The sequence below is a fragment of the Dicentrarchus labrax genome, unplaced genomic scaffold (genome assembly GCF_905237075.1).
Source record: "Dicentrarchus labrax unplaced genomic scaffold, dlabrax2021, whole genome shotgun sequence".
NCBI classification, from domain to species: domain Eukaryota; kingdom Metazoa; phylum Chordata; class Actinopteri; family Moronidae; genus Dicentrarchus; species Dicentrarchus labrax.
In genome coordinates, this window is record NW_026136722.1 from 9,110,611 (window position 1) to 9,134,458 (window position 23,848).

Genomic DNA, 23,848 nt, shown 5'->3' on the forward strand with positions numbered 1-23,848 from the left:
ACTTGGCCAGCCAACCTGTTTATAATAGTACTAAAATGCATGAGCTGGATCTGACAAAGGAACCCTCACTCCCACCCTCTCTGTTCTCTTTCGTCCTCCATCCTTCCATTCCTCTCCTATCTGGAGCCCGGCCACACTCCCGCCCTCCTCCGGTCCTCTGTAGCCGTGTTTGGAAAAATAAACGGAGCGCCTGGAGCAGGTCAGGAGCAGTAAGCAACCAGCAGTGGAGCTTAAGGGAGAAGTGTCAATGTGTCTACTGTTTGGTGCCTGACCCTTCACAGTGGTTATGGACAGAGGGATGCAGAGCGCACACATACTGTACTTTCATTCTTTCCTCCACTGAGAGAGAGAGGATAGGAGTCTCTGTGTGTGGCTCTGACCCAGGAAATAGCAGGAATGTAGAGGGACAGTGTCAGAGCTCTGGGAGGTCTACATGTCTGTCTAGCCATACGGCCGTGAGGGAGCTTCATAATGTGCGGAAGACCTCCATACATCGTTTCATTTATGTAAATGCCACATACATACACTGCATGAAGAGTACATACAATCACACACGTCATACTTTGTACTGTAAAACCCGACCACTCGCCGTCTCACTGTAATTTAAGTGCAACAGGGTCAGTGTCATCACAGGGTCAGTTATGGGAGGCAGCGATTACACACTGATGCTGTACTCACCCACTGGAAGTTCCAAGTGACACCGAGCTGAGTGAAGAGCTCAGCTTCCTGCTGTCCCAAAGCCTCACCTCCCGACTACGCATCTACAGTACACACAACATGAGAAGTTCACAAAAAGCATACGCACTAAGGTTACACAGATAAATGAGTCTCTCAGTGTATTGGACTAATGGTTATTTTAGAATTTCACATATTGGTGTGTGTTAGTTTTGAAATTGCTGATTAAGAAGGAGTTCATAAGAAGTTACACTTAGGAATCATCATGATTGTGAGTTATCACAGACAGGTGCAGCAATGCATTATGGTAATATTCATTTGTAGTCATTTATTCTCAGAAGCAAATTCAGTGCATTGCGTGGACTTTTTAATACAAAGTCTGTGCATGATATTGTACATTTTCAATTCCATTGTTAACATTTTTGATGGGACTATATAGTGAACTTGAACACTCAAAATTGCAGAAAGTAAATATAATATTGTTAGCATATATAAAATAATATAAAAATATTTGGTAAAATATCAAATATTTTACCAAATATAGAGACAAAGTCAGTGAAGCAGAATTGATAATACTAACAACGCAAACAGCTTAATAGCCAAACCATGTCAAACATTTGCATTCCTCCCAGAAGATAATCAATGTTCAGTGTGTGCAAACAATACGTACAATACAATAAAAAGGAATTGCCATGTTATTGAAGTCATGTTATACTTGTTATACACCATAATGCTCACATTTGCCAATAAATATTGGCACAAAAAAGTTGCTAACAGCAACTTCAGTTCCAAACAAATGCAAACTGCACATACACACATACTTGTTTTATTTCATAAAATAACACACATTAGAAACACAGGATTCCAGGTCAGCACATCTAACAAGTTGAGCCTAAGAATTTCTCACCATATCAAAGCCGGTGGTTAGTAAAAGGTCGTCTTTGGCCCACAGGATCCTTGAATCCTTGTTGCTTTGAAGGCTCTTGGCACTCTATAGGACAAACCATGCAAAGAATTGAAATTTAATTTAAATCAGATGACAAAACAAGGCAAGTGAAAATACATCTCATTTGACCTCCTGATCATAGCTTTTTAAAGTCATAGTGTCTATAATAAATTCTAACTTTAAAAATAACCTTGAGGTATAGTTCAAGATAACGAGGGATGTGATGAGTGAATGATTTGCAGGGAAGGGAAAAAGACAGAGACGGGGAGGATGACAGAAAGGACTATTCCCAGGTGCCTCTGACAGATCTCTGTGGTTGGACAGAACAGGACTTGTCCCATGAAAGGGGCGCTTGTTATTGTTTATGTAGCAGACAAGGTGACTTCTGCCCTGAGTTTAGCTTGTATTACCAAACTGTGACACTGTGTCCGTGTGTGTGTGTGTGTGTACATGGTGCTGAGACGTTGTTACACTGTTTCCATGGGGAATATGTGTCAAAACAGCACTGCTGTGCTAGGTTTGATGGGTGGTCTTCAAATGCAAATTACACATGTTTTCAGAGGTAACAGCTAAAAACAACTGCGAGTGTTGAAATGGGAGATTGAGGGTGTTTGCAGGTAATGTGCTGGATTTTGTACACATTGTTATACTTTACTGTAATTTTGAATGTGAGGATAAAAGAAGAGACAAGATGCACAAGGCTGGCTCACAGACTGCCAATCAACTACTTAAAAGTGTGGTTCCTAAGTAACCATGGCTTTAAAAAGCCCTAAAATCGTTCTATTTAGAGCTTATCTGTCAGGTCCTAACTACTTTAAATGTCTCACAGTGAGTCAGTAAGCCCCTTGGTATCTGTGTACTAATACTAGAGTTACACTGAGCTTTCCCATAAGGCATGGAGGGTCAGCGATGAAGTTTCCATGGAACAGGAGCCTTTAGCCCCACAGCCTACTGTGTCTCTCCAAATTACTGTTGTCATTTTTATGGCCACACTAACCCTAAGGAGCGTGGCTGGACGTCTGTGTACGGCAAGAAGACGGGCTTATTTTCTAAGGATTGACACTCACATCCTCTACAAGAGTGCGCCGCCTCATTCTCCTGTCACTGTTGAATGGCCGCAGATGACAAATTGCAAAAACAAATGGGGAGAACTTGAGCTGCCATGTTGCGCCCCTGAACACGAAGTAGGTTACAGGGTAACAGGGGCTCTGCATTGGACAACCTCCACGTACACAGAACTATGTTAGAATGCTGAATCTACAACTGAAGTTAATGGTTGAACAAATAAGGCTGAACACAGAAATATTATAAATCTAGTTTGAGAAGCACACGCGCACATCGTGGTACACACATGTGGGCCCCATCAATTCTAACTCAAAGCCCACTTCCTTTGCTCTCCTTTCTGACGTCACTCTTGCCACATGCCGGGCCTGGTGGTTTGAGAATCGACTGCTAAAAGGGAAAAATGGTGGGTCTGGCGATTTCAATTTCTTTAAACTGTCTGAATCAAACATTTCATCACTGTTTGCTCTTCCCAAACCCTCTTCAGGGTGTTTCTTACTCTGGAACATGTGGACACACATAAATGACACACATATGTTAGCTTGCTCCGGGAGAAGCAGGAGTTTTTAGGGATAGAATAAAATAGAGGATATGGGTGGGCATATTTTAGTCTGTGAAATTGTTTCAGTGATTTCAATTTTCATAACTCACTCCCTTCGCCGTGGGAGTACTGAAATTGCATCTTATCTTGTTTAGTAGATAAAGATATGCAGAAATGTGGCACTAATTTTAGGATGAATCATCTCTTGATAAGCAACCACTTGTGGCAGTAACTAAGCAAATGCAGCAGCTTAAAAATAATTTCTGTGACAACAGGATTCCAGGAAGTTACTGCGAACAACTGACTCCCCCAAAACCATAAACTTTTATTTTTATATTTCTGTACAAATTAGTGAGTCAGGTTTTAGTGGCATCTAGCGGTGTAGGTACAGACTGCAACTCCGTCGCTTCACCCTCCTCTTCCAGGCGCGAAGGAGAAACTACAGTGACTGTAAAACAGCCCTATTTAGAACCAGTGTTTGGTTTCTCTGTTCTGGGCTACTGTAGAAATGTGGTGGTTCAACATGGCAGCCTCCATGGAAAGGCAATCGACAGCGTTTGAGGATATAAGAGGCTAAGTTTAAGATAACAAAAACATAAGTTTTATTTTCAGGTGATTCTAGACTTATGAAAACACAGTTATGCATAGTATATTCTATTTCTGCCAATAGATCCTCCTAAATGTTACACATTGGCCCTTCACGCACTGAAGCAAAAGACTCCTGTGCTGGAACCATCCCTGCGTCAGTTAAGCAGAACAAACTATAAATCATAAGCAGTCAGATGAATAGGCCACACCGGTGGTTGAAACCAAATTTATTGTTCTCAGCTATGAAGGACTTGACATTGTTACATATGTTGAGCGCGCACGCCAACATCAAATCACTGTTTTAAAAAAGGAAATTCTCACATGTGCACTTCTGCACCTCTCTCAGGGATGATATGTCTTTGTCCATACCAGCGTTTTATCTGACACCATCTGTATGCAATACAGATGTTTTCTGGCTCCCGGTGTGCGCCCAAATAGCTTTATCCACTAAGAGGGATTACAAAACACTCTACTGACCTGGCTCTCAAACACATTTCAGAAGTTACGTTACCAAAGCACTGACAGAGTTGATAATAAGTCCTGGATTGAATAAACACTTAAGTCGTGACTCAAGATCATTTTTCAGCTCAGAGTCAGGCGCTATGTCTCGTGCAGGTAACCAAACTCATATTTGCTTTGATAAGTCCCTGCAAAAGAGTCGACTGAAAAATAGCCCAGATGTACGAGAGAGGTCCAGAGTAAACTAAGACCTCCACTAAAGCAATAGATCAGAAAAGAGAGGGGGTAGGAGAAAGGCTAAAGTCAGTGCGGTATAAACAGACACGGGGGGAATTCATTGTCATTGGGCGGTTAATCACCGGCACAACTGGCTGATTTCCTTCCAGGGGCAAGACAATGCAGAGGTGGCACTCTGACCAAACTAGGAACGAGTTGAGCTCTGGCTATTTTAATCTGCTCAGGGTGTTTAACACTGGAACTGCTTTTAGGAGCAACATGTGGTGTCTGATTCATATTTCTAGCTAACAGCAGTGGATTCTAATTGTATTAATATTACACGCAAGAGTAAACAGCCCAAATTCTGCATCATCACTTTTTTGTGTGTGACATATTCAGTCATGCTTGCATGTAATCTACCACTGAGCACCAGATGAGTGTCAGACTGATGTTTGTGTTTTCCAATGCATCACTGTAATCATTCTCTAATGACCTGAATAGTAGCTTAATAGGTGAACAAGATGCAGCCATCTCATTGATTTCAATGGGGCTGCAGCAAAACAACACACAGTAATTGAACAAGGCAAAACTTTTGCTGTAATGTAATGAGGCGTCATCCTACAAGGCAATCAAATACTTGCAAGTGCACATTCCTGGTGTATTACTTGTAATATGTACTTTTTTACCGTTTACCTCACACTTTGTCATGACAAATGATACGGCAACCAAAAGCAGCAGAATAACAATGGTTGAATCCCTGCTAAGAGTCTACAGCCATGCTACACATTCTGTGAGGCTGTTACTTGAGCTTGATGCGGACGTCGGCATGTTAACAGGCTGACAGTGTCAATGCTAACATACTGATGATTAGCAGATATAATGTTAACCATGTTCACCCTTTAAGTTTAGAGTGCACATTTGCTAGTTGTCACTAAACACAAAGCACAACTGAGGCTGATGGGAATGTCATTAGTTTGGCAGGTATTTGATCATAAACCATAGTATTGGACAAAATGAAATTTGGACCTGGTGATGACAGAGATTCAAAGCCACTGGGTCACCAAAGTTATCAAACATATTCTCAGGGGAACATGAATGTGTGTATTTCATGACAGTCCATCCAATTGTTGTTGCGATATTTCACTTCAAACTACAAATGTTAACCTCATGGTGGCACAAGAGAAAAATCACCAAAGTCATATCCTATGAGCACCTTCACCAATTTTCATAGAAACCTACCAAATATTTGTACAAAATTTCCCTAGAGCCATAAAAAGTCAATTGGAACACTACAGAAGCTTCAAAACATTTCAACCATCTGTGGACTGGGGAGGACAAAAAGAGAAATTTATCCTTAAAGTATGCACAAAAAAAACCCACCCCCACTCAAATATATCACCCTTTCGTGAACCAACTCTCGAGCAGACAGGCTTAGTTTTGCCATTACAGCATCCCTCAGGCCTTCACTGCACTGCCTGGGCCAACTAGCTCCAGGGCTGAAGGCAAATAAACCGGCTTGACGTCTCTCATGGCAGACAGCTATACGCGCTCCATAGATCACACCGCCATGATGTCATCATTCACTCGGATATGAAGGCACGTGCAGCTTTGAGCCTTTCGATGAAGATGTCATCGGGGCTTGGCGGCTGGAGCAATACAAGTGCAGTTGAGGATTACGGGGTTGTGCTCCTGCCTCCGCTCACCTTTTCCCAATAAACAGTGTTTCAGCTTAAGGAAGCGTAACGCAGCCGTCAGAGAGCTACATTACTACTAACATCCCCGGGGCAGCCAGAGGACACAACATCTGGACCTTGTGTGTGTGTGTATATAAATGTTGCCAAACAGTACCTCTGCTCTGCAGCCATAAATTTAACTCATATCCCATTCACCTAGAGCTCCCCCCGCCTCCTCGCAGCTGAACTTTACCGCCATGCTACAAATCGATCATGACACACTTGAAAATGGGGTGAAAAGGAGAGGGAGAAGGGGCGAGAAAAGAAAAAAAGAAAAACAAGACAAATGTTTTCCTTAGCAGCCGAACAAAGCATCCAAGTTGATGGAATTCGCACAAAAGGACAGAGGGAAGAGAGACTTCATGACTTGACAAAATACACACAGGAGGTGTAAAGAATCAGTTACACCTGTTTGAGTGGCTGGCTCACACTCACACAGACAATAAAAGGAAGTAGAGGAAATGACATCACATCTGGGGGAAAGAAAATTACCAACACAGGTGTCTGCACCAAGATGTGGTAAAGTATTTTTCCGACTGCTAAATAGTAAAAGTAATGATCTAGTTTAACTATAAAAGGGGGAATGTTCAAGAAGAATAAAAACAAAAGATGAAGGTGTTGCTGGCCGTGATAATGTAAATTAAACTAAAATGATACCGGGCAGGGTTTACGCTACGATTAAACACTTTTCAGACGGAGATGTAGACACAGGAAAGTGCCAGTCAGCAGTCTGGCCAATTATGGTTTTATAGGTCTATTAAATATCCTCTCCCAATATAAACAAATGAGGATCACTCCATCTCCTTCTGTCCTTCTCCCCCAGACATTTAACTTCTGAACTCCAACAGACGGAGTGCACATCTGTGTCACTCACAGAGAATGTTGATTCACCCACTGGGATGAATATCAGGTGTCTGTATGCACATATGGGAACTATCACAATCTCTGCATCTCCCTCTGTTTCTCCCATTTACTCTCTTTCTTGTCTATCTTTGCACCCTTTTTGTATCAGCTACATAGGGCTGTAAGTATTTAACAACGAGTGCAGATTAATTTAGTGCGCTGGGAGATTGAGTGCTTATTTGCCCAACTTCAACCAGTCTTAATACGCAGTATAATGGCAGACCTTACAGTCAGATAATGATGGCTTAGAGTAGAGTTCACACCGAGTGTTATGGTGCTATTTTTCTAAAAATGAGCAAATTAGCCAAATCTGTTTTGGGAAATAACGCTTATTTATGCAAGCTAGTCCCCCCCCTTATCCAGTCTTTATGTTGAGCTAAGCTAAGTGGCTACTGGCTGCAGCTTTATGTTTATTATACAGACATGTGAGTCGCATAAATCTTCTCATCTAATACTCAGCAAAAAAGTAAATAAGCCCATTTCTCCAAATGTCTAAATACTCCTTTGTAACTAAGTCTTGTTTAAAAAGTTGATTGCAAGACTGAACCTTTAATGGCAAATATGCATATTTTTCCTCCATATTATATCCCCACCTTATTGTAACACAAGTTTATGGTAACAAAGGAGTCTGTTTGCTGGTTTTTCAACAGTTCTTCTTCCTGCTTGGCTGAGTAGAGTATAACAGACAACACTACACCACATAGAGCCCCAGCTGCAGTCACTCATCTCTTCAACCTGCTCCTAATTTTCCCTTCTTTCTTTTTCCACCCTTCTCACAGAATCATCATTCTTTTCCTTTAATTTCCCCTTCTCTAATCAATAACCGTTGCCTTGTAGCTTTCATCGCCCCCGAACCAGACTCTCTCTCAGTCTTTTCATCCTCGGCAAATTAGTCTTTTCAGCAATTACTGGGTTTTCTCCATCCTGTTCTGTCTTCATGGCCCATTTAAGTTGCGTTTCTTAGTCAGGATTCACTATCTTGAATGTAACTCTGACTTTACAGAAGCATGCAGGCTTCTAGAAATAAGACAGAAGGTGGGAAAGAAGAAGAGAACCGGAGGGGGGGTAGAAGATGGAAATCAAATCAGCCATTTTATTCTTTCATTTCCCCTGCCACCTCACTTTTTCCCTGTTAATTGGAACCATCTTACATTTTGCTCTTTATTCCAAAAAGTTCAGAAGCCACAAGCCTTTATCTTATTTTCCCCATACTTCTCCTTCCTCGGCTGGGTCCTTTTCTGAAGATGAAAATTAATGTGCAAGGTCAGAAGTTGGGCAGGGAGTGTAATCGAAGGAAATTACAACATGGAGTAAATCCTTAGGTGCAGCTGTAATAGCATAAATCTGACAAGCGACCCCTGTGACATACATCTTGAACTCACGATGAGCAAGAGTGGCAGTTTATACAGTACATGCAATTTCCAAAACAATTATTTGGACGCAACATTAAAATACAAATGCATGATAGACAATTTGTGACTTTAAATTTCAGTCCAACTTTGACTGCTGATTCACCTCGCAGACTATTACTGCCATCATCTTTTTTTCATATTTGCCTCGCCTGCAGTCATTCTTTCCCCCGTCTCATTTCCTTTGTGTCAGCAAGTGAAAAGCACTGTGCAGTAAAAACTAGCTGAGATGTGAGCCATGTGAGCCAGAGGACAATGAGCACAGCTACGGAGCCAGGTATTACTCAACAGACACCAGGCAAGACCTGCAGCCCCCTGGGGACAGTCTAGTGATACGAACTGGACTGACCCCCAGTTAAATATAGAATCCAGCTAGAATGGGATATCCAGAAGTCATTTCCTCAAGCCAGTTGTTTGATTTTTTTTCTCTTTTCCATCCCTGCACTCTTCTTCTTAGCCTTAATGGGAACATGGATGGATACTATAGTGAAAGAAAGGGGGAATACCGCACCCTTGGTTGTATGCACAAGGCACATCAATCTTACGGGGATCGGGGGGGATTTCCTCAATTTCATCCTACACACTCCACCATCTCCATACTATCCAATGTATCATTTATCCTATATTTCCTGTATTTTAAGGTGACAGGTGCAATGCTGTCATGAATGTTGTTACAGTTTCGATTTGGCTTCAGATCATGACAGATCTCAACTAACTGAACTAAATCAATCGCTTGGTCTATAAAATGTTAGAAAACATGCCAACACAGTTTCCCAAAACTCCTAGGTGATGTCTTCGAATGTCTTCTTTTAGTCCAAAACCCAAAGATATTATTATATTTGTTCTTGAGCAATTAATCAATTATCAAAATAGTTACCTAATTGTCCGTCAATCAACTACGCGATTAATCGAATAAACGTTTCAGCTCTACATCTAAAACTTTCTAACAATATCTTTATCTATAATTATATGTTTCTGGTCGACAGGAAAGAGCCGGCTCAGCTTCTGTGCACCATAGATACTTTGAGAGACTGATTGCCACGGACTATTCGCCACAAAGACGTCACCCTGTGTTTTAAGAGGGCAGGAAAAAATACTGGCCCTAGAAATCATTCTTTCCCATGGAAAAATAAATCAAGAGGGGAAAAGAAGTACATGGAAAAAGGGGGTTAACAAGAGATCATTCCCTTTTGGATAGTGGATGACAAAAGTAAAAAGCATGTGAATGGCTAAGTGTTGAATAAGAAAATAAGAACGATGCAGTGAATGAGAGATAAAGAGAGCTACAGCATGGTTAGAAAAGATAATTCAGGATTCTGCATTGAGTTGAAGTTGTGTGGTTTGTGCATGAGTGGCTAAACATACAGGCAGGAAAAAAGGACGGTGTGTACAAGTGCTCTAGTGGCCGCAGTACAAGAGGCCCCTGTTTTCTCACCAGTGTAGGCTTTCAAGAGCTGGCACTGCGCTACCATACCTCCACTGCTGCTGCAGTCATTTCTTAGCTGCAGTCTGTTCTATCGTCTGTATTTAAATTCACACTTCCCAGGTTGCCTAAATGAAAAGGGCTACAATTATGTATATATGTTTAATGTTTTATTATATGTGTCAGGTGACAATGATCCGTAAAGGTGACTGGACACACGCACGGCCAAAAAACAAATATCAAGTACTGAATGTCCTGCCCATGGTTAACTGATCGTGGAGAAGTAATTTTATCCAGCAAGTGCATTTGTTGAGAAATCTGAGGGGGCAGGTGTAAAAACCATTACCCAGTCCGAGCCAGTGCAGGTTGTTTTCTAGCTACTCACAAACACTCGCTCAACAGACCTAGCCAAGGATCACTTGTTTTATATTTTGCTTATTTTGGATGACTACAGACAGGAGGGGCATCTACCCTAGCAAAATAGATTGATGGAAGACTCTCAATGCATCCAGAAAAGGGGCTAGCTAAAATAGTGGTGTAAAACTGGAAGTAAATAATCCCTTAATCCCAGGCTGTTGTCTCATATTATGAGTAGATTAATAAATCACAAATCAGGATGTCATAAAACTCAACTCTGAGTCCTCCATGTTTTAAAAAAAACAAGGTTTTGGGTGCAGTAAGGGAAATTGCATTGTGATTTTTGGTCCAGACAAGGCGAACAAATCAGTTTAACTGCCCTGCTAAGTGAAATGAAACACTGAAGTGGTAGAAAGGCTGTGATTATTGAGCCACAGTGCTAATTGGCCCGTGTGGCCACAGTCAGAGATCCAGCAAACCAACCGTGCCAGCTTGGGCTGTGGTCATCACTCTCTGGGGCCAGGGGGACAACAGATTGGACCCAATCACACCACACTGTGGGGGGACTGGCACCAACTAAACTGTGCCTACTGGCAGGGGCCTCCCTCTGGGAAAACTACCCAAGGTCACAGAGGCTGGTCTTGGATCAGAGCACCACACAGACCTAATCGGTTCCTGGAACTAACATGATTAACGGGACCACTGAATTGCCCGAATCTGCATTTCTGTCCAAAAGAAGCACCAGGGAGCCAGAGGAGATTTCAAGTGTTTTCAAGTTTCATGTTCGGTGATCTCCAGGGTTTTTGATGGTTATTGTGGTTGAGGTTCAAGCAATGAATATTCTAGAGATGCACTTAGAGGCCTCGTCCTTTAAATCCAAACAGAGATTCACGGGGCAGGAGAGGGCACTAATGACAGAGGGAGGAATGATGCGGCTGACGACAGCAAGAACTCCCGACACCCGAGGCTGACGAGAATCTGCACGCCAGACCTGCTCCATAAACACAAAGGGATGATTCTTTGGGAGGGTTTCTTACGAAGAGAGGGTGTGTTAGACGAAGCAGGAGCAACACACAGCTAATCATGCCCACACTGTGAGAGACACGATGAAACGGCTCAATCCCTGTAGCCTGACCTAGCCCTCCAGTGCCTGTTGTCATTTATGGCTCTTTCATAGCTGCCATGGATACAGTTGGCTGGCTTTACTCCCTCCCTGAAACCACATCATAAAGGCTTCACATCTTCAAAGTGCCCCCACGCATTTGTATAGAGGCATGAATTGTGCAGAGTGGGATATGCTCAGGAGGCACATGTGTGCAAGGCATGTCATGTTCATGTCATTTGTGTATAATCATGGAATTCTTGACAGTCTGTAAAGGGTAAGTGTGATTTAATTTAATGTATTATTTGTTTGCTGTAATCAAAGGGTGATATTGAAACTTTCCAGCATCAGTTTCAGGGACTCGAGGAATCATTTATATCAAAACAAAATTCTTCAATGAATGGTAGATAAACAAGTTTAATGCGATCATAATTACAGCAGCAGGTGTTATAGCCTAAAGGGATATAAATGTGCAGTGAGATCAAACGTGTACAATGCTAGCAAATTCTGAGGCTTGTCTTTTTAACACTGGGTATCATTTCATTGCCCACAACCAAAAGTGTTGACCCCTGGCATACTCTATGTGTAGCACCAGAGCACAGGGCAGCTGACTGACAACTTGATTAAGTACCTCATCTTCACTACGCTAACAAACAGCTCAATCTCCTGCCGCTGCTCACACCGCTCCAAGCCCTCCCAACACTAACTTTACCCCAACACTCAACAGATTCACTCATTGAGAACTTCTATTTAGCTCTTGCATGAAACCACAAATTGTAGCAGAACCTGTTGTCTTAAGAAGCTCAATTAGTAAAAGATGACCTAAGTTGGCTTTTGTTGGAAAAGGATGTGGCATTTATAAGACATGTGTGAACCAGATTTCAGGGACCTCAATGCTCATAGAAACAGTGAGCACAGGGGGGCCTGTTTCCCCTGTTAGGAGCTCATTATGAATACTGCCCATTTTCTTTGGCCTCAGAGAAGAAAAACATCCAACGCCAACACAGGTATGCGCACCTGCGTCCCGTTCTCATAACCTGTGGTTAACGGCATCCGCACCGGAGTACTGTGCATTCTTCTACAGCAATCTCTGGGAGACACAACAGGGGGAATTATTTTCATGGAGCTTTCTAAAACTTTGTATTCTGCAGTTTCACCACTGTGTATGTTGATACCCTCTGATACCACTGCACCACAACAGTTCCAGATTTTCCCCTTTGCTTAGACACACACGTCACATTTACTTCAATGATTACAAAGTGCAAGGTTGAGTCACAAATATGTACATTTTAGCACTCATCGTGACCGACCAAAATTAAGTAAATCCACTAAAAGTCAGTTAACTGAGATTATGGAATATGGTAAAATTGTCAAATTGGTAAAAAAGAAAAATAGAAAAATAAAAATCATATTTTCTCTTGTATATGTTTAATATGATTATCATATCAACAATGTTTACACTCACCAATGATTTATGGCTACGATTTGTTAGATTTCATTAAAACATCACTTCGCTGTTATTCAACTTGATCTGTTCTATTATTTTGCCAATTATCTCTAATTATATAATCACTATATAAACTATTTTTATAACTCTACCCCCTTTTCACAATATTATGAGTTTGACATTACATTCAACAAGTGTACGGCAGAGAATTGGATAGAAGTTCTGCGACTATTCCTAATAATTTCCTATTAAACGTTGCTGAAATCATGGAAACTCTTACAAATAAAATTACTTGACAAATACCAAGTGATATATTGCCAATAAATAATTTACAGTAATCAATGACAGAGCAATTTTTTCAATTTGGGCATGTCTGCCTAATATGTGTTACAACCTGGCTTTGTATCTTAGAAAACAAAAACATAAGGCTCTCAGTTGGCAACAAGTTGGAATACACGCATTTGTACTTTTCTCGGTAAGCTCTCTATTTGAGAAAAGTACAGTGTGAATTCACCAGGACGCCTGTCTTACAACTCTCACCTCTCGCATGCAGCATAATTGTCCGACCTCTTAGCTAAGCACCAGCGTGATTGAGCTAGCACATGGAGAAAAGACCAGGGTACAGTAATTGAAATAGCACTGGTGTTTGGTCAGACTAAGGTCAGCTTGTGTAGCCACGGAGTGAGTCCACACTGCACTTTATTTCCCTCAGGGCTCTCTGAGGTTGGTCTCAGCTGTGTCTCTGGTCTTGTTCTCACTCTGTGCTTTGGGGGGCCTACTGTATATAAATATATAGCTCTGATCTGACAGGCCAACTTCTGCTATGGTGCTCAGTCCAATTAAATGTAAAGATGTGTGTGTGTGTGTGTGTGTGTGTGTGTGTGTGTGTGTGTGTGTGTGTGTGTGTGTGTGTGTGTGTGTGTGTGTTATACACATATTTATGATAATGTCACTATATGCACAAAGTATCTATTTAACTCATCACGATGACCACCAGAGTTCTGATGCACACAATCTCACCTCACCCATACCCTTAGGACAAACATCCATTCACACACAAACATCGTGCCTTTAGCTACTTGCATGCCCCCCAAACCACATACACTTAACAAATAAACCACAGTAATTGATCGTTTGCAAAACAACACAGGGTAGATGAGATCAAAAACAACCCAATTCACACCTCATTCCGCTGTTCTGGCTGTGAAAAGGCAGAAGAAGAATTAATTCTCTTTTAATGCCTCCAGGAGTGGCAGACTTTGGCCAAGTTTAAAGCAAAGACAGAAACAATTTGCTGTTTCAAATAAAATGGATACTACAAGCAAAGCAGTGCAGAGGGTGATTAAAGCCACATTGTAGTTCCTGAAAAGTGAAGTAGAGATAAAGAGGGTAAACTGAGGTGAAATCGCATGGGAGCTGTGAGAGGCTGAAACTGTGCTGATGTCAATGTTATGATTAATCTCTTGTATTAAATCAATCATGAACCTTATACTCCCATTCAAAAAGGATGACAGAAACTTCCCACAACAAGCGACTCCCCTGTGAACTGATCTCATTCCCCAAGTAACTGATTATTTCATGACTGAAACTTTCTTCTTAGATTAATCTTTCAGCTTCTTGTCGCTCAACTCTGAGAAAATGCACAAAAACAAGAAGAAATGTTATTTCGAGGTGATTATACATTCATGAAAACATAGTTATGCACATTATATTCTATTTCTGCCAATAGATCCTCCTAAATGATACACAATGGGCCTTTAAGACAAAGTATGGCAGCTGAAGAAGACTCCAATTTCCATAATCATGAACCTTTACTCTAAGGATGCAGCAGGAGAAAGAGCTAATCGTCATCCATTTTTGGTTCCAGGTGTCACCCACATGTGTGCGTAGGGCCTTTAATACTTGGAAACTAAGAGTCCCAGAGCAGCCAGCACACTAATGAGGCCTTCGCTCACAAACAACACACACATGTGAGCAAAGAGCTCTATGGCTGCCAGCTGGCACCCACTCTTACCCCTTTCCTCCAAAAAAATACTTCAGAGCACACACCCACAAACACTGGCGCACACACGCTCAAAGACAAACCCTGTTAATTTACTAAGCCAGCTAAAACCCCCTTCAAACTTTAAATCCCTTCCTCCAAATCCACATCTATTTCTTCCATGCACTTCTTGACCCCCCGTCTGCTCCTTTTCCAGCAACCAGACTGACCAACACTCATTAACTCAACCCTTCTGTTTATACCCAGACACACAAAACGTAATTCAAACATGACATCAAACCAAACCCGAGGCAAGATTATCTCTTTGTTTACAATGAAAATAAGTACACAGAGGAGTTAAGTCATAAAAACTAAACATTGACGTATCAATCATAATTGAGAGTCCATCCAGTGCAGCAATGGAATATCCATAAGCCACTGTTTTACCGAGCTGTCCAGGACAGCAAAAAATCCTCATTAAGAAAGACTCCTTTCAGCTCAGCCAGATTCCCTCAAAGTACAACTAACACTGACAGTGGGGCGGCCAGTAACACAGGGAGCTGAAAGATCGAGAGAGAGGAAAAGTCAGAAGACAGAAAGAAAGGAGGGGGTGGCGGGGCACGACATCTGGGCTGAGTTAGCCACTGGCTATTACTGGGTCCTGAACCCAGCAGGGTCCGATGGAGAACAGCACAGGCACAAGGCGGCTTGTATGGGGGTGATTGGGAAAGAGGGTGAGTATAGAGAAAGAGACAAACCACAGGAGTGAGATGGGAGAGAGAGAAAAAGACAGATGTGCACTCACATTAAAGAAGAAGAAACAGACCTACAGAAATGCACTCTGAGGTATTTTAACATTTGAATAAATGCATTTTGATGCAGCGTAACAAAGGCTGAAATGCCAAGCCAAGCACTGACTAATAAGAGGTGACATAAAGGTACATTATCATCAGCCATGAGAAGGTCAAAGGTCACAGGGATTAAATCGGTTAGACAGAGATCAACCAATTGACAGCTTGACCTTTGAACAATTAAAGACATATTTCTTGCCAGGTGTCTCTTGCTTTTGCATTATTAACAAGAACTGAGATTTCTAGCAGGAGAGGATGCGAGTACATCGTGGTGTTGCTAGGAAGAAAACAACAACAAAAATGTCTCTCCCAGTCATCACTGTCAATATTTGTAAAATGTATATGTTATCTTGCACTACGGTGTTAAATTGCATGCTTTACCGCTGTCACACATTCACTAAGGAGGTGTTTCTATTTCTGCCTGGTGATGGTGGACATTTGGAAAGAGAAATTGATGTTTAACACATATTCAGCAGTAACTATCTGTGTTAAACAGCCACACTGCACATGTAGAAAGAGATGTAGAGTATGAGAGACTGGCCATTAAATCACATGTTATCATCAATGGTCACGTTCCATATTGGCTATATAGTTGTTTACAACAGAAGCATTTTTGTCTCAGTTGTAGGTCAAATTATGCAGCTTGTGTAGCTGAAATTTGCAGTGTTGAGTAAGCCTGTGACATGTTCTTGGAAAGAGCTCCTGTTCTTTATAGAAATTATGTTTCACATTTCACAATGTTGACTCCGTATCCCTGTGGTGTTAGTATTAGACATTCTCTAAACTCTAAACAAGCTTCATTCTGCGGGAAGTATCAAAATCTCATTTTCTGGCACGCGCTGACATTCTGTGAGAAGAAATAATTTGTTGGTACAACTGAATACTGAGCATTTTTGGGACAGAGAAAGGAATTTCCACATGTGTCCACATGGGATGAAGATTTTATATGATACTGTTTTGAACCCTCAAAGATAAATGTTTCTTTGAACTTACCCTCCACAACCCGTGGGTCAAACCTAAGAGGCTGCTACTGCAACTAATTATTGAATTAAATTACATTTTAATTAAATGATTAATCAATTAGTGTATAAAATGTCACAAAAATACACAATAAACAGAAAGAAAGCAGCAAATCCAAGTCTGCTAAATGTCCGACATACAGTAAAGAGTGAAGTAATTATTATCAATTAATGAGGTGCTTTTTCTGTGCATCAACTAATCATTTCAGAACTACATGTTTGTACAGATGGAAACTGAATTAATACAGATTAAAGCCATTTTGAGGCATCATAAATACAAACATAAATATTAAAAATTAATAAAAATCAGACAATGATATATTGCCTGATATTTTCTTCCAAAACATAAAATAGACAGACATTTTTATCAGGGTTTCTCCAACTAGGTTGTATATAGTAGTTGTATGTAGTGAGGAGAGATATTCAACAGTTGAACAATAACCTTAATGAGATAACTAACTTCAAATCCAATTCACTATTGATAATAACTATATATTAAAACACAGATAAAATAAAACAGAAGCACCTTAACTTTAATCAATAAACTGTAAGCAAAACATGCATAATAAAGCATAAAAACATGGCTACTAGTTATTAGAGTGCATTTTATTATTCCCAATATTATCGAACTATCACAGCTGAAATCTGTGGCACAGTAACACCTGTCGGGTGTTCAGTTCAGTTCATCCTATGCACCCAGCTCTTACACATGGAAATACACAAGGCAATAAAAGGGGAAACAAAGCAACAGAATATAGTGGCACAAACACCAAAATCAAGTTCTTCCATTTCACGTCATCTCTCTGAATGTTTCTCCTTCGTGGTTCTCCCTCTGGGTCTACATCTGTGATACAAACTAAAGTCTTGTGTAACAGTCAAAGAGCTTCATTGTGCTGCCTGCCAGAGTCTAAACACACACGTACTAAGCTCACTGTGCCCACTGGTAGTTTATTCTGCCTGTAATGAGAAATCTGAGCATGGACATACACACATGCACCCATCCCCCACTTCCCAAACACACATACACACACACTTTTCTAATTATAAGAATTAAAAGACACATAGGTAACACAGACGTATTAGTTTATTATGCCTGTAACGAGAAATCCAAGTATGGCAGAGACACACACATACACCTACCAGGGAGTTCAGTCTGTGTAATTTATGGCAGGATATAAAAGATGGTATGAGTGGCTGCTCTCAGCCACCTATAGCAGTGAAACCGCTGTGCTTTTCCTTGGCCCTGCCCAGCCATCCCTCCTCACGTCCAAACCCATTCCAGCTCGTGGTCCTCTCTAATTTCACCCAAAGCAGCAGAAGCTTGAGCTGAAAAAGAGGAATCTGGCCCCCAAGTCCAGCAAACTATTCCCTTTTCCTGTCTCCCTTCTTTTCCAGCAACCACAGATCGACAGCTCTATGGCCAGCACTGGCCCAAAACTATGAGGGGTATTTTCAGCACTGCAATTTGAAGAACACATGGTATACACACAGACACACGCTCACATAGGGAATAACACACTCAGCAAATACACAGACATCAGGGATAGATCAAAAGATGCAATAGGACAGAAGAGGAGACACACAAGTGCTCGCTGAGGCACGTGCCCTTGCATCCACGAAAAACACCTCGTCCTACCAGGATCAGGTCAGCGAATGTGCCACTGAGATCTGAGGAGCTGTGTAGCCCAGCAAAGGAACGCAGGGCGGAGGCCTAACTACATAGAGATGTGAAAGAAACTCATCTGAAAACAAGAGGCCAGTATAGGGATGTTATGGCAAGGAGGGCAGAATCCAGAATAGCAAAGAGAGAAAAACACAGTGCTTTAATGTTACATATAATGTTTATCTTTGTTGCTTTACGATTCACCACTTTGATTTATTGACACTGTATGATTTATATCTGAACATAAATATGATTTGGGTCCATTTTAATTGTTTGAAAAGCTATGCCACACTAATAAGACAACTTAATAACACTATGTTAAGCACAGTTTCACTCACCGGACACACAACAGATGCTTTTTTTGACCCACGCCTTTCCCTTCTTAATTAAGCATTAAGTCAAGAGATAGGTTTTATACATCCTCCAACCTATTAGCTAAAATTTTGTTTAGGTGGAAAAAGAAGAAGTCAAGTAATACAGAAAAACAGACAACAAAACAAAATAAAAAAAAAACAAACAGCAATCTAATCTGCTCTTCAGTGGTGGGACAGGGAGAGAAAGGATGCCACATGTACGGACACGCACTCTCCTTGTGTGTGCCAACTACCTAAATACAACTGTCTGTATGCTCGTGCACATACATACACCCTTGCTCTGATTACAGATGCAGTATATACTGCTCCTCCTGTCCAAGACCTTAATTACCCTACGCAGTCTTATTTCCCATAAATACAGCGAGGACAGGGCTGTAATTAGGGCCTATATTTACCCCACCTGGCTAGGGGAGAACCCAGTTCAGTGTTGGCCACAGGGATGAGCCAGCCCCACTCGACTATGCTGCCATGGGTGGAACCAGGACACAAGTGGACAAACATGAGCTATGTCCCAGCTCAGGGAGCTGGATCCTAAGAAGGATGTGGGGGAGGGGCATGTATGTACACCTCCTGCCCACAGACAGGCCTCACAAAGATTAAAACAAAACAAAGAATGGTGCACTGAGGTGTACCTCCTCAGCTTGTACAGTTCTTGTACTTCCAAGCTTATCGGCTGTTCTAATAGCCAACAACAATTTACAGTTCAATCGATCCTTCGCTTCTACAAATCATGGAGAACTGGCAGACAGTGGACCAATTTTCATTAATTTGGTTCTGATTAACTAAACTGTCACTTGTTCTAATTCAAGCAGTAGATCTAAAAGCAGCTGTAAGCCACTTAAATGCAATTACGAGAAGCACTTCCAGAACAATCAGTCAAACAATTGACATACCCTGGATACAATGGATGAGGGGTGCAAATGATACACTGGTTGTGTCCTCCATATTTGGACAAAACTGGGCTGCTGACTTCAGAGGATCTGGCTTCTGAACTGGTACACACCAATAATATCACTGTAACTTTACCAATGACTTTGGAATATGTTATAGACACTAATGGCCATACAGGAAGTAAAACCAACATTTGATGGAATATTACATATTACATGCAAAAGCACAGGTCATACTCAATCAGTGCCTTTTGTCTCTTATCGGCTCATTTTAGATGCACAAAGAACACTTTTGGGTGTTTGTGTTTGCACTTTTCTTATTTCTAGAGAAGTATATGTTTTTATAGATTTATGTGTCTTTCTTGTGTGTCTTTTTAACTTGATTTGACTCTTGAACAAATAACCGCACAAGAGTTCCTATGTGTGCAAGCACAAACAGCAAATAAAGTTCTTGAATCTTGAATCTTGTATTGCAGGGAAATGCAAACCAAAAAAACCAAAGCAGCTTTCGTGAGATATCCTTCCCTAGGAATCTTTTCAGAGAAGATTTGCGGCTTCTCTTGATGAGGACGACTGGCTCTTGTTGTAAGAAGCTAAACAGACCTCCAAGTGAGGTTACAGCTTTCAAATAGCTTAGACACTTCTCTGCCCATCTCTGTTTACTTTGTGGCCAGATTGGCCATCACATCTACAACAACAAACTGGAAAAAGTGATGGCGCTTCATTGGGCCCTGGCATCTCCTTGTAACCTGATACAATGTGGTGTGTTGTGTTGTATGTTATGTTTATGGTGTTTAACATTGCTTTGCTGGTCAGTGTGGAAATTAGAGCTTCACACTCTTCTATGCATCCAAATCACTGGCCTCATCATGTTTCAGTGTGTTTAGGATTTATCGCCCGCACCCTTTAAACCATCCTGCAGCAGATGGGGTGTTAATAGGAGTGCCAGTGGATCTCCCATTCTATAGAGAGAGAAAGAGAGAGAGAGAGAGAGAGAGAGAGAGAGAGAGAGAGAGAGAGAGAGAGAGAGTTGCACATCTGAAAGCTGTCAGGGTGAGTCACTGCCCACTCTGCTTGCTCCAAAGCCTCTCAAAGCAGGACCTCGGGAGAGATAGGCAGAGAAAAAGCAAGAGTTGAACCAAAAAGGGAAGAGCAACCCTCTAATAACTTTTGATCCAGGTCCTAACTCTTCTTTGGTTTGAGGTGGTGAAGCCATGTGCAGAGGAGGACAGCATGCTGACTCAGGCCTCTTCGCTCTTTGGTCCTCCTCTCCATGGCAGTGAGACCAGGAGGATTAATGAGAGAGTTGGAAAAAAAGAAGAAGAGAGAACACAGAGAGGGCAGAGGTGGCTCAGCGGTCTAAAGCAATCTTTTTTACACCACAGATCATTTTTAAATTTACAATTTTGCTGCGGACATGCTGGGAGGTCTCCCATTGGTCTTCTTGTGGTCCGAGTTTAAAAATGACGAAGAAAAGGAAAGAGAGAAAGAAAAGGGATCATACAAAAGAGCCAACAAACTAAAACTAAACAAAAAACAACTGTATTTGGCCTGTCTTTCATTGTGGTTACTTACTAAATTAAAAGAATACACATGGATCTCTCAGCAACACCGAGGCAGTAGCTTCACATAGACTTCATATGCTGCTGCTGATTGCTAAAATAGCGGGGATGTTGGACTAGTTAACCTACTTTCATTAAAATTGTTGTTAGGAGAGTTATAAGGACAATGCAGCACAAACAAAAGTTATATATACACATGTACACTGTCAAATCGTATTATGTCACCATAGCTGGTAGCAAATGTTCTGTGGCCTGGTACCAGTTCACGGCCTGCAGTGGTGGAAGAAATATTCAGATCCTTTACTTTAAAGTATAAATACAACAATGTAAAAATACTCTGTTACGCATACAAAATCTTAAGTAAAAGTACGTATTAAGCATAATGTACTTAAAGTATCAAAAGTAATAGAATGGCCCCTCTCGTTGTTATATTATTAAATATATACTTGGATTATTATTACTGATGGATCACTGTGGTAGAGGTAGAGGTAAAGCTAATATTAACTACTTCATACTCTTGGGTAGTTAATTCTATAACAATGCATCATATTATACAAACTAATCACATGTCACATTTCTATGTAAAAGTCTGCAAAGTAACTACCAGATGAATGTTGTTTAGTAAAAAGTACATTACTACACTCTGAAATGTAGTTAAGTGGAAGTACAAGGTATAAAGTAGAACTTAAATAAACAAATATTAAACAAATACCTAAATATTGTAGTCAGCAAGTAATTAATAAGTACAGGAGTTCGTCTTAAGTACGTACCAAAAAGCTGAAACTTAAACATTTTCCTGGATTTGAATCTGCCTTAAGACCTTTGTCACATGTTTTTCCCATCTCTCGTTGTCCCCCATACAGTCTGTTGCTCACCACTGTCAAGTATCTAATGGAATGTCCCAGCAGCACATCCCCTCCACCAGTAACCACTGGGCTCTTACTGGAGACACTGTTTCAGACAGACAGACTCTACCCAACACTGATTCAATCTAAACTAATGAGACCCTTTGGCTGCACAACGTGATTTAAATGCAACATCAGTGCAATTTTATTTGAATTACTTCTAGTAATTTGTTAAACAGAGCATGCGGAGTGGCAGAGGAACTGGAACAGCATTAATTCGGGCGATCTAGAGGGCTGCTGTGAAAAGCTTGATGTCCGCATTGCATGTCTGGTAAGAATGACACAGACAAAGCCCTCGCAATGGAGAAAATTCAAACAGGCTGCTGAAAAGCAGTGCGTTAAAAGGGACTTCAACACTGACACACCTGATGTAAACATCCAGGTTCAAACGCTGGAGAGGAGCCAGCCGCATCAGCTCATGTTACTTAAGCAAACACAGACACACATGCGTTGTACTAGCACTCTGTATTGTGAAGGCACGCATTTCTAAGCGTGCCACAAAGAAAATAATCCTCATGTACCTTTTTCGCTGCTGCCCCTGTCCCCCCCACCCTCTTGTCAGAGTCAATGACATCACATACTTCTGAGACAGTATGCCTTTCAAGATGGTGTCAAAGTTTGAGTTACTAACACATGAACACACAGACATTCAGTCTTCCTCCTCCTGACTACCATACAGGGTGATGTGCCTTCCAGGTATGTCTGCGGTGTAATATTTAATCTGCTGCGGCATGTAGTGTTTTTGCAGGATTCCTCATATTTACAAATGAGAGAGCCGGCGGCCTGAGGTAGACCGAGCATCTCAGTAATTAAAACACCCTGGGAGGTCCACCACTGCAAAGTGTGAGAATATTTGCTCTACGCTGACTGGCCTCTCACAAACACTCGCCACCTCCCCCCTGCCATACGTCTTCATCCTCCCTCAACGCTCTTCTCTTGGGAAGAGGAGAGCAGGGACTCCAGCTTCTGTAGCACATCCATAAATCAATAGGAGATGAATCACTGAGTGGCCAGTAGTGAGCTAAATGGGTTACTGTCAACATGTTTATTATTAAAATGTAGTGGGGGAAAAAAAACACTTACAGTAAATGGCAGTGGAGTGACATATTAAAATTTTCCATCGTTTTCCTTATACATAGTTACAAGTTCTGTCTGTACTAAATAAAGTGGTTTCTAAGCCGATAGCTGCATTTGATTTCCCTGTTTCCTGAAAACAGTTGCCAGGGGTTTTGGCAGTGTGGTGCTGAGGGCTTTATTAGGGGACTTACCTGAACAGGTGTCAGCTGTGCTCTGGGGTCAAACACTCGCAGCATCTTGTCCTAGACAGATGAGAGAGAATAAAAAAAGGATGAACTTTACTGTAGTGCTAAAGAAAGCTGGAAACAATTCATTTTGGAAATGATGATGCATGATATAGGATGACACAACCGTTTGTTTTAAATAGGATTCTGTACGGTGATTAGTTGGCACGATGGTTTCACCCTCAGTGGAAACTACACTCAGCTGCCAGTTTATTAGGTACACCCAGCTAAAACGCATGCAGTCTAATACAACTGTCCTACAAGAAATCCTACATTCATGCAGGTTATAATGTTCAGTTTTTGTTTTAGAAAGCCGTTGATTCAACTTGATGATCATTTTGGCTGCAGGCAGTTTGTGGTGCTGTTGAACTGTACTGCCTTATACAGCCAGATGTACAGGTGTTTCTGTTAGTTAGCCTCCCCTCAATGATATAAATGAAG

The 23,848-nt window shown here is 41.3% G+C and overlaps 1 protein-coding gene across 2 annotated transcripts in view; it reads right to left on the bottom strand.

Moving 5' to 3' along the window:
• The window catches only part of LOC127356931 (mitochondrial import inner membrane translocase subunit tim16), a 110,187-nt gene that overhangs the window by 77,708 nt on the left and 8,631 nt on the right, over positions 1–23,848 (bottom strand). For both annotated transcript variants that reach the window (XM_051389013.1, XM_051389011.1), the window contains exons 7-9: positions 23,375–23,425; positions 1,583–1,666; positions 679–761 (exon numbers count right to left, since the gene is read on the bottom strand). In XM_051389013.1, coding sequence (XP_051244973.1) covers positions 679–761; positions 1,583–1,666; positions 23,375–23,425 — 218 coding nt within the window. The remainder of the gene's footprint in view (positions 1–678; positions 762–1,582; positions 1,667–23,374; positions 23,426–23,848) is intronic.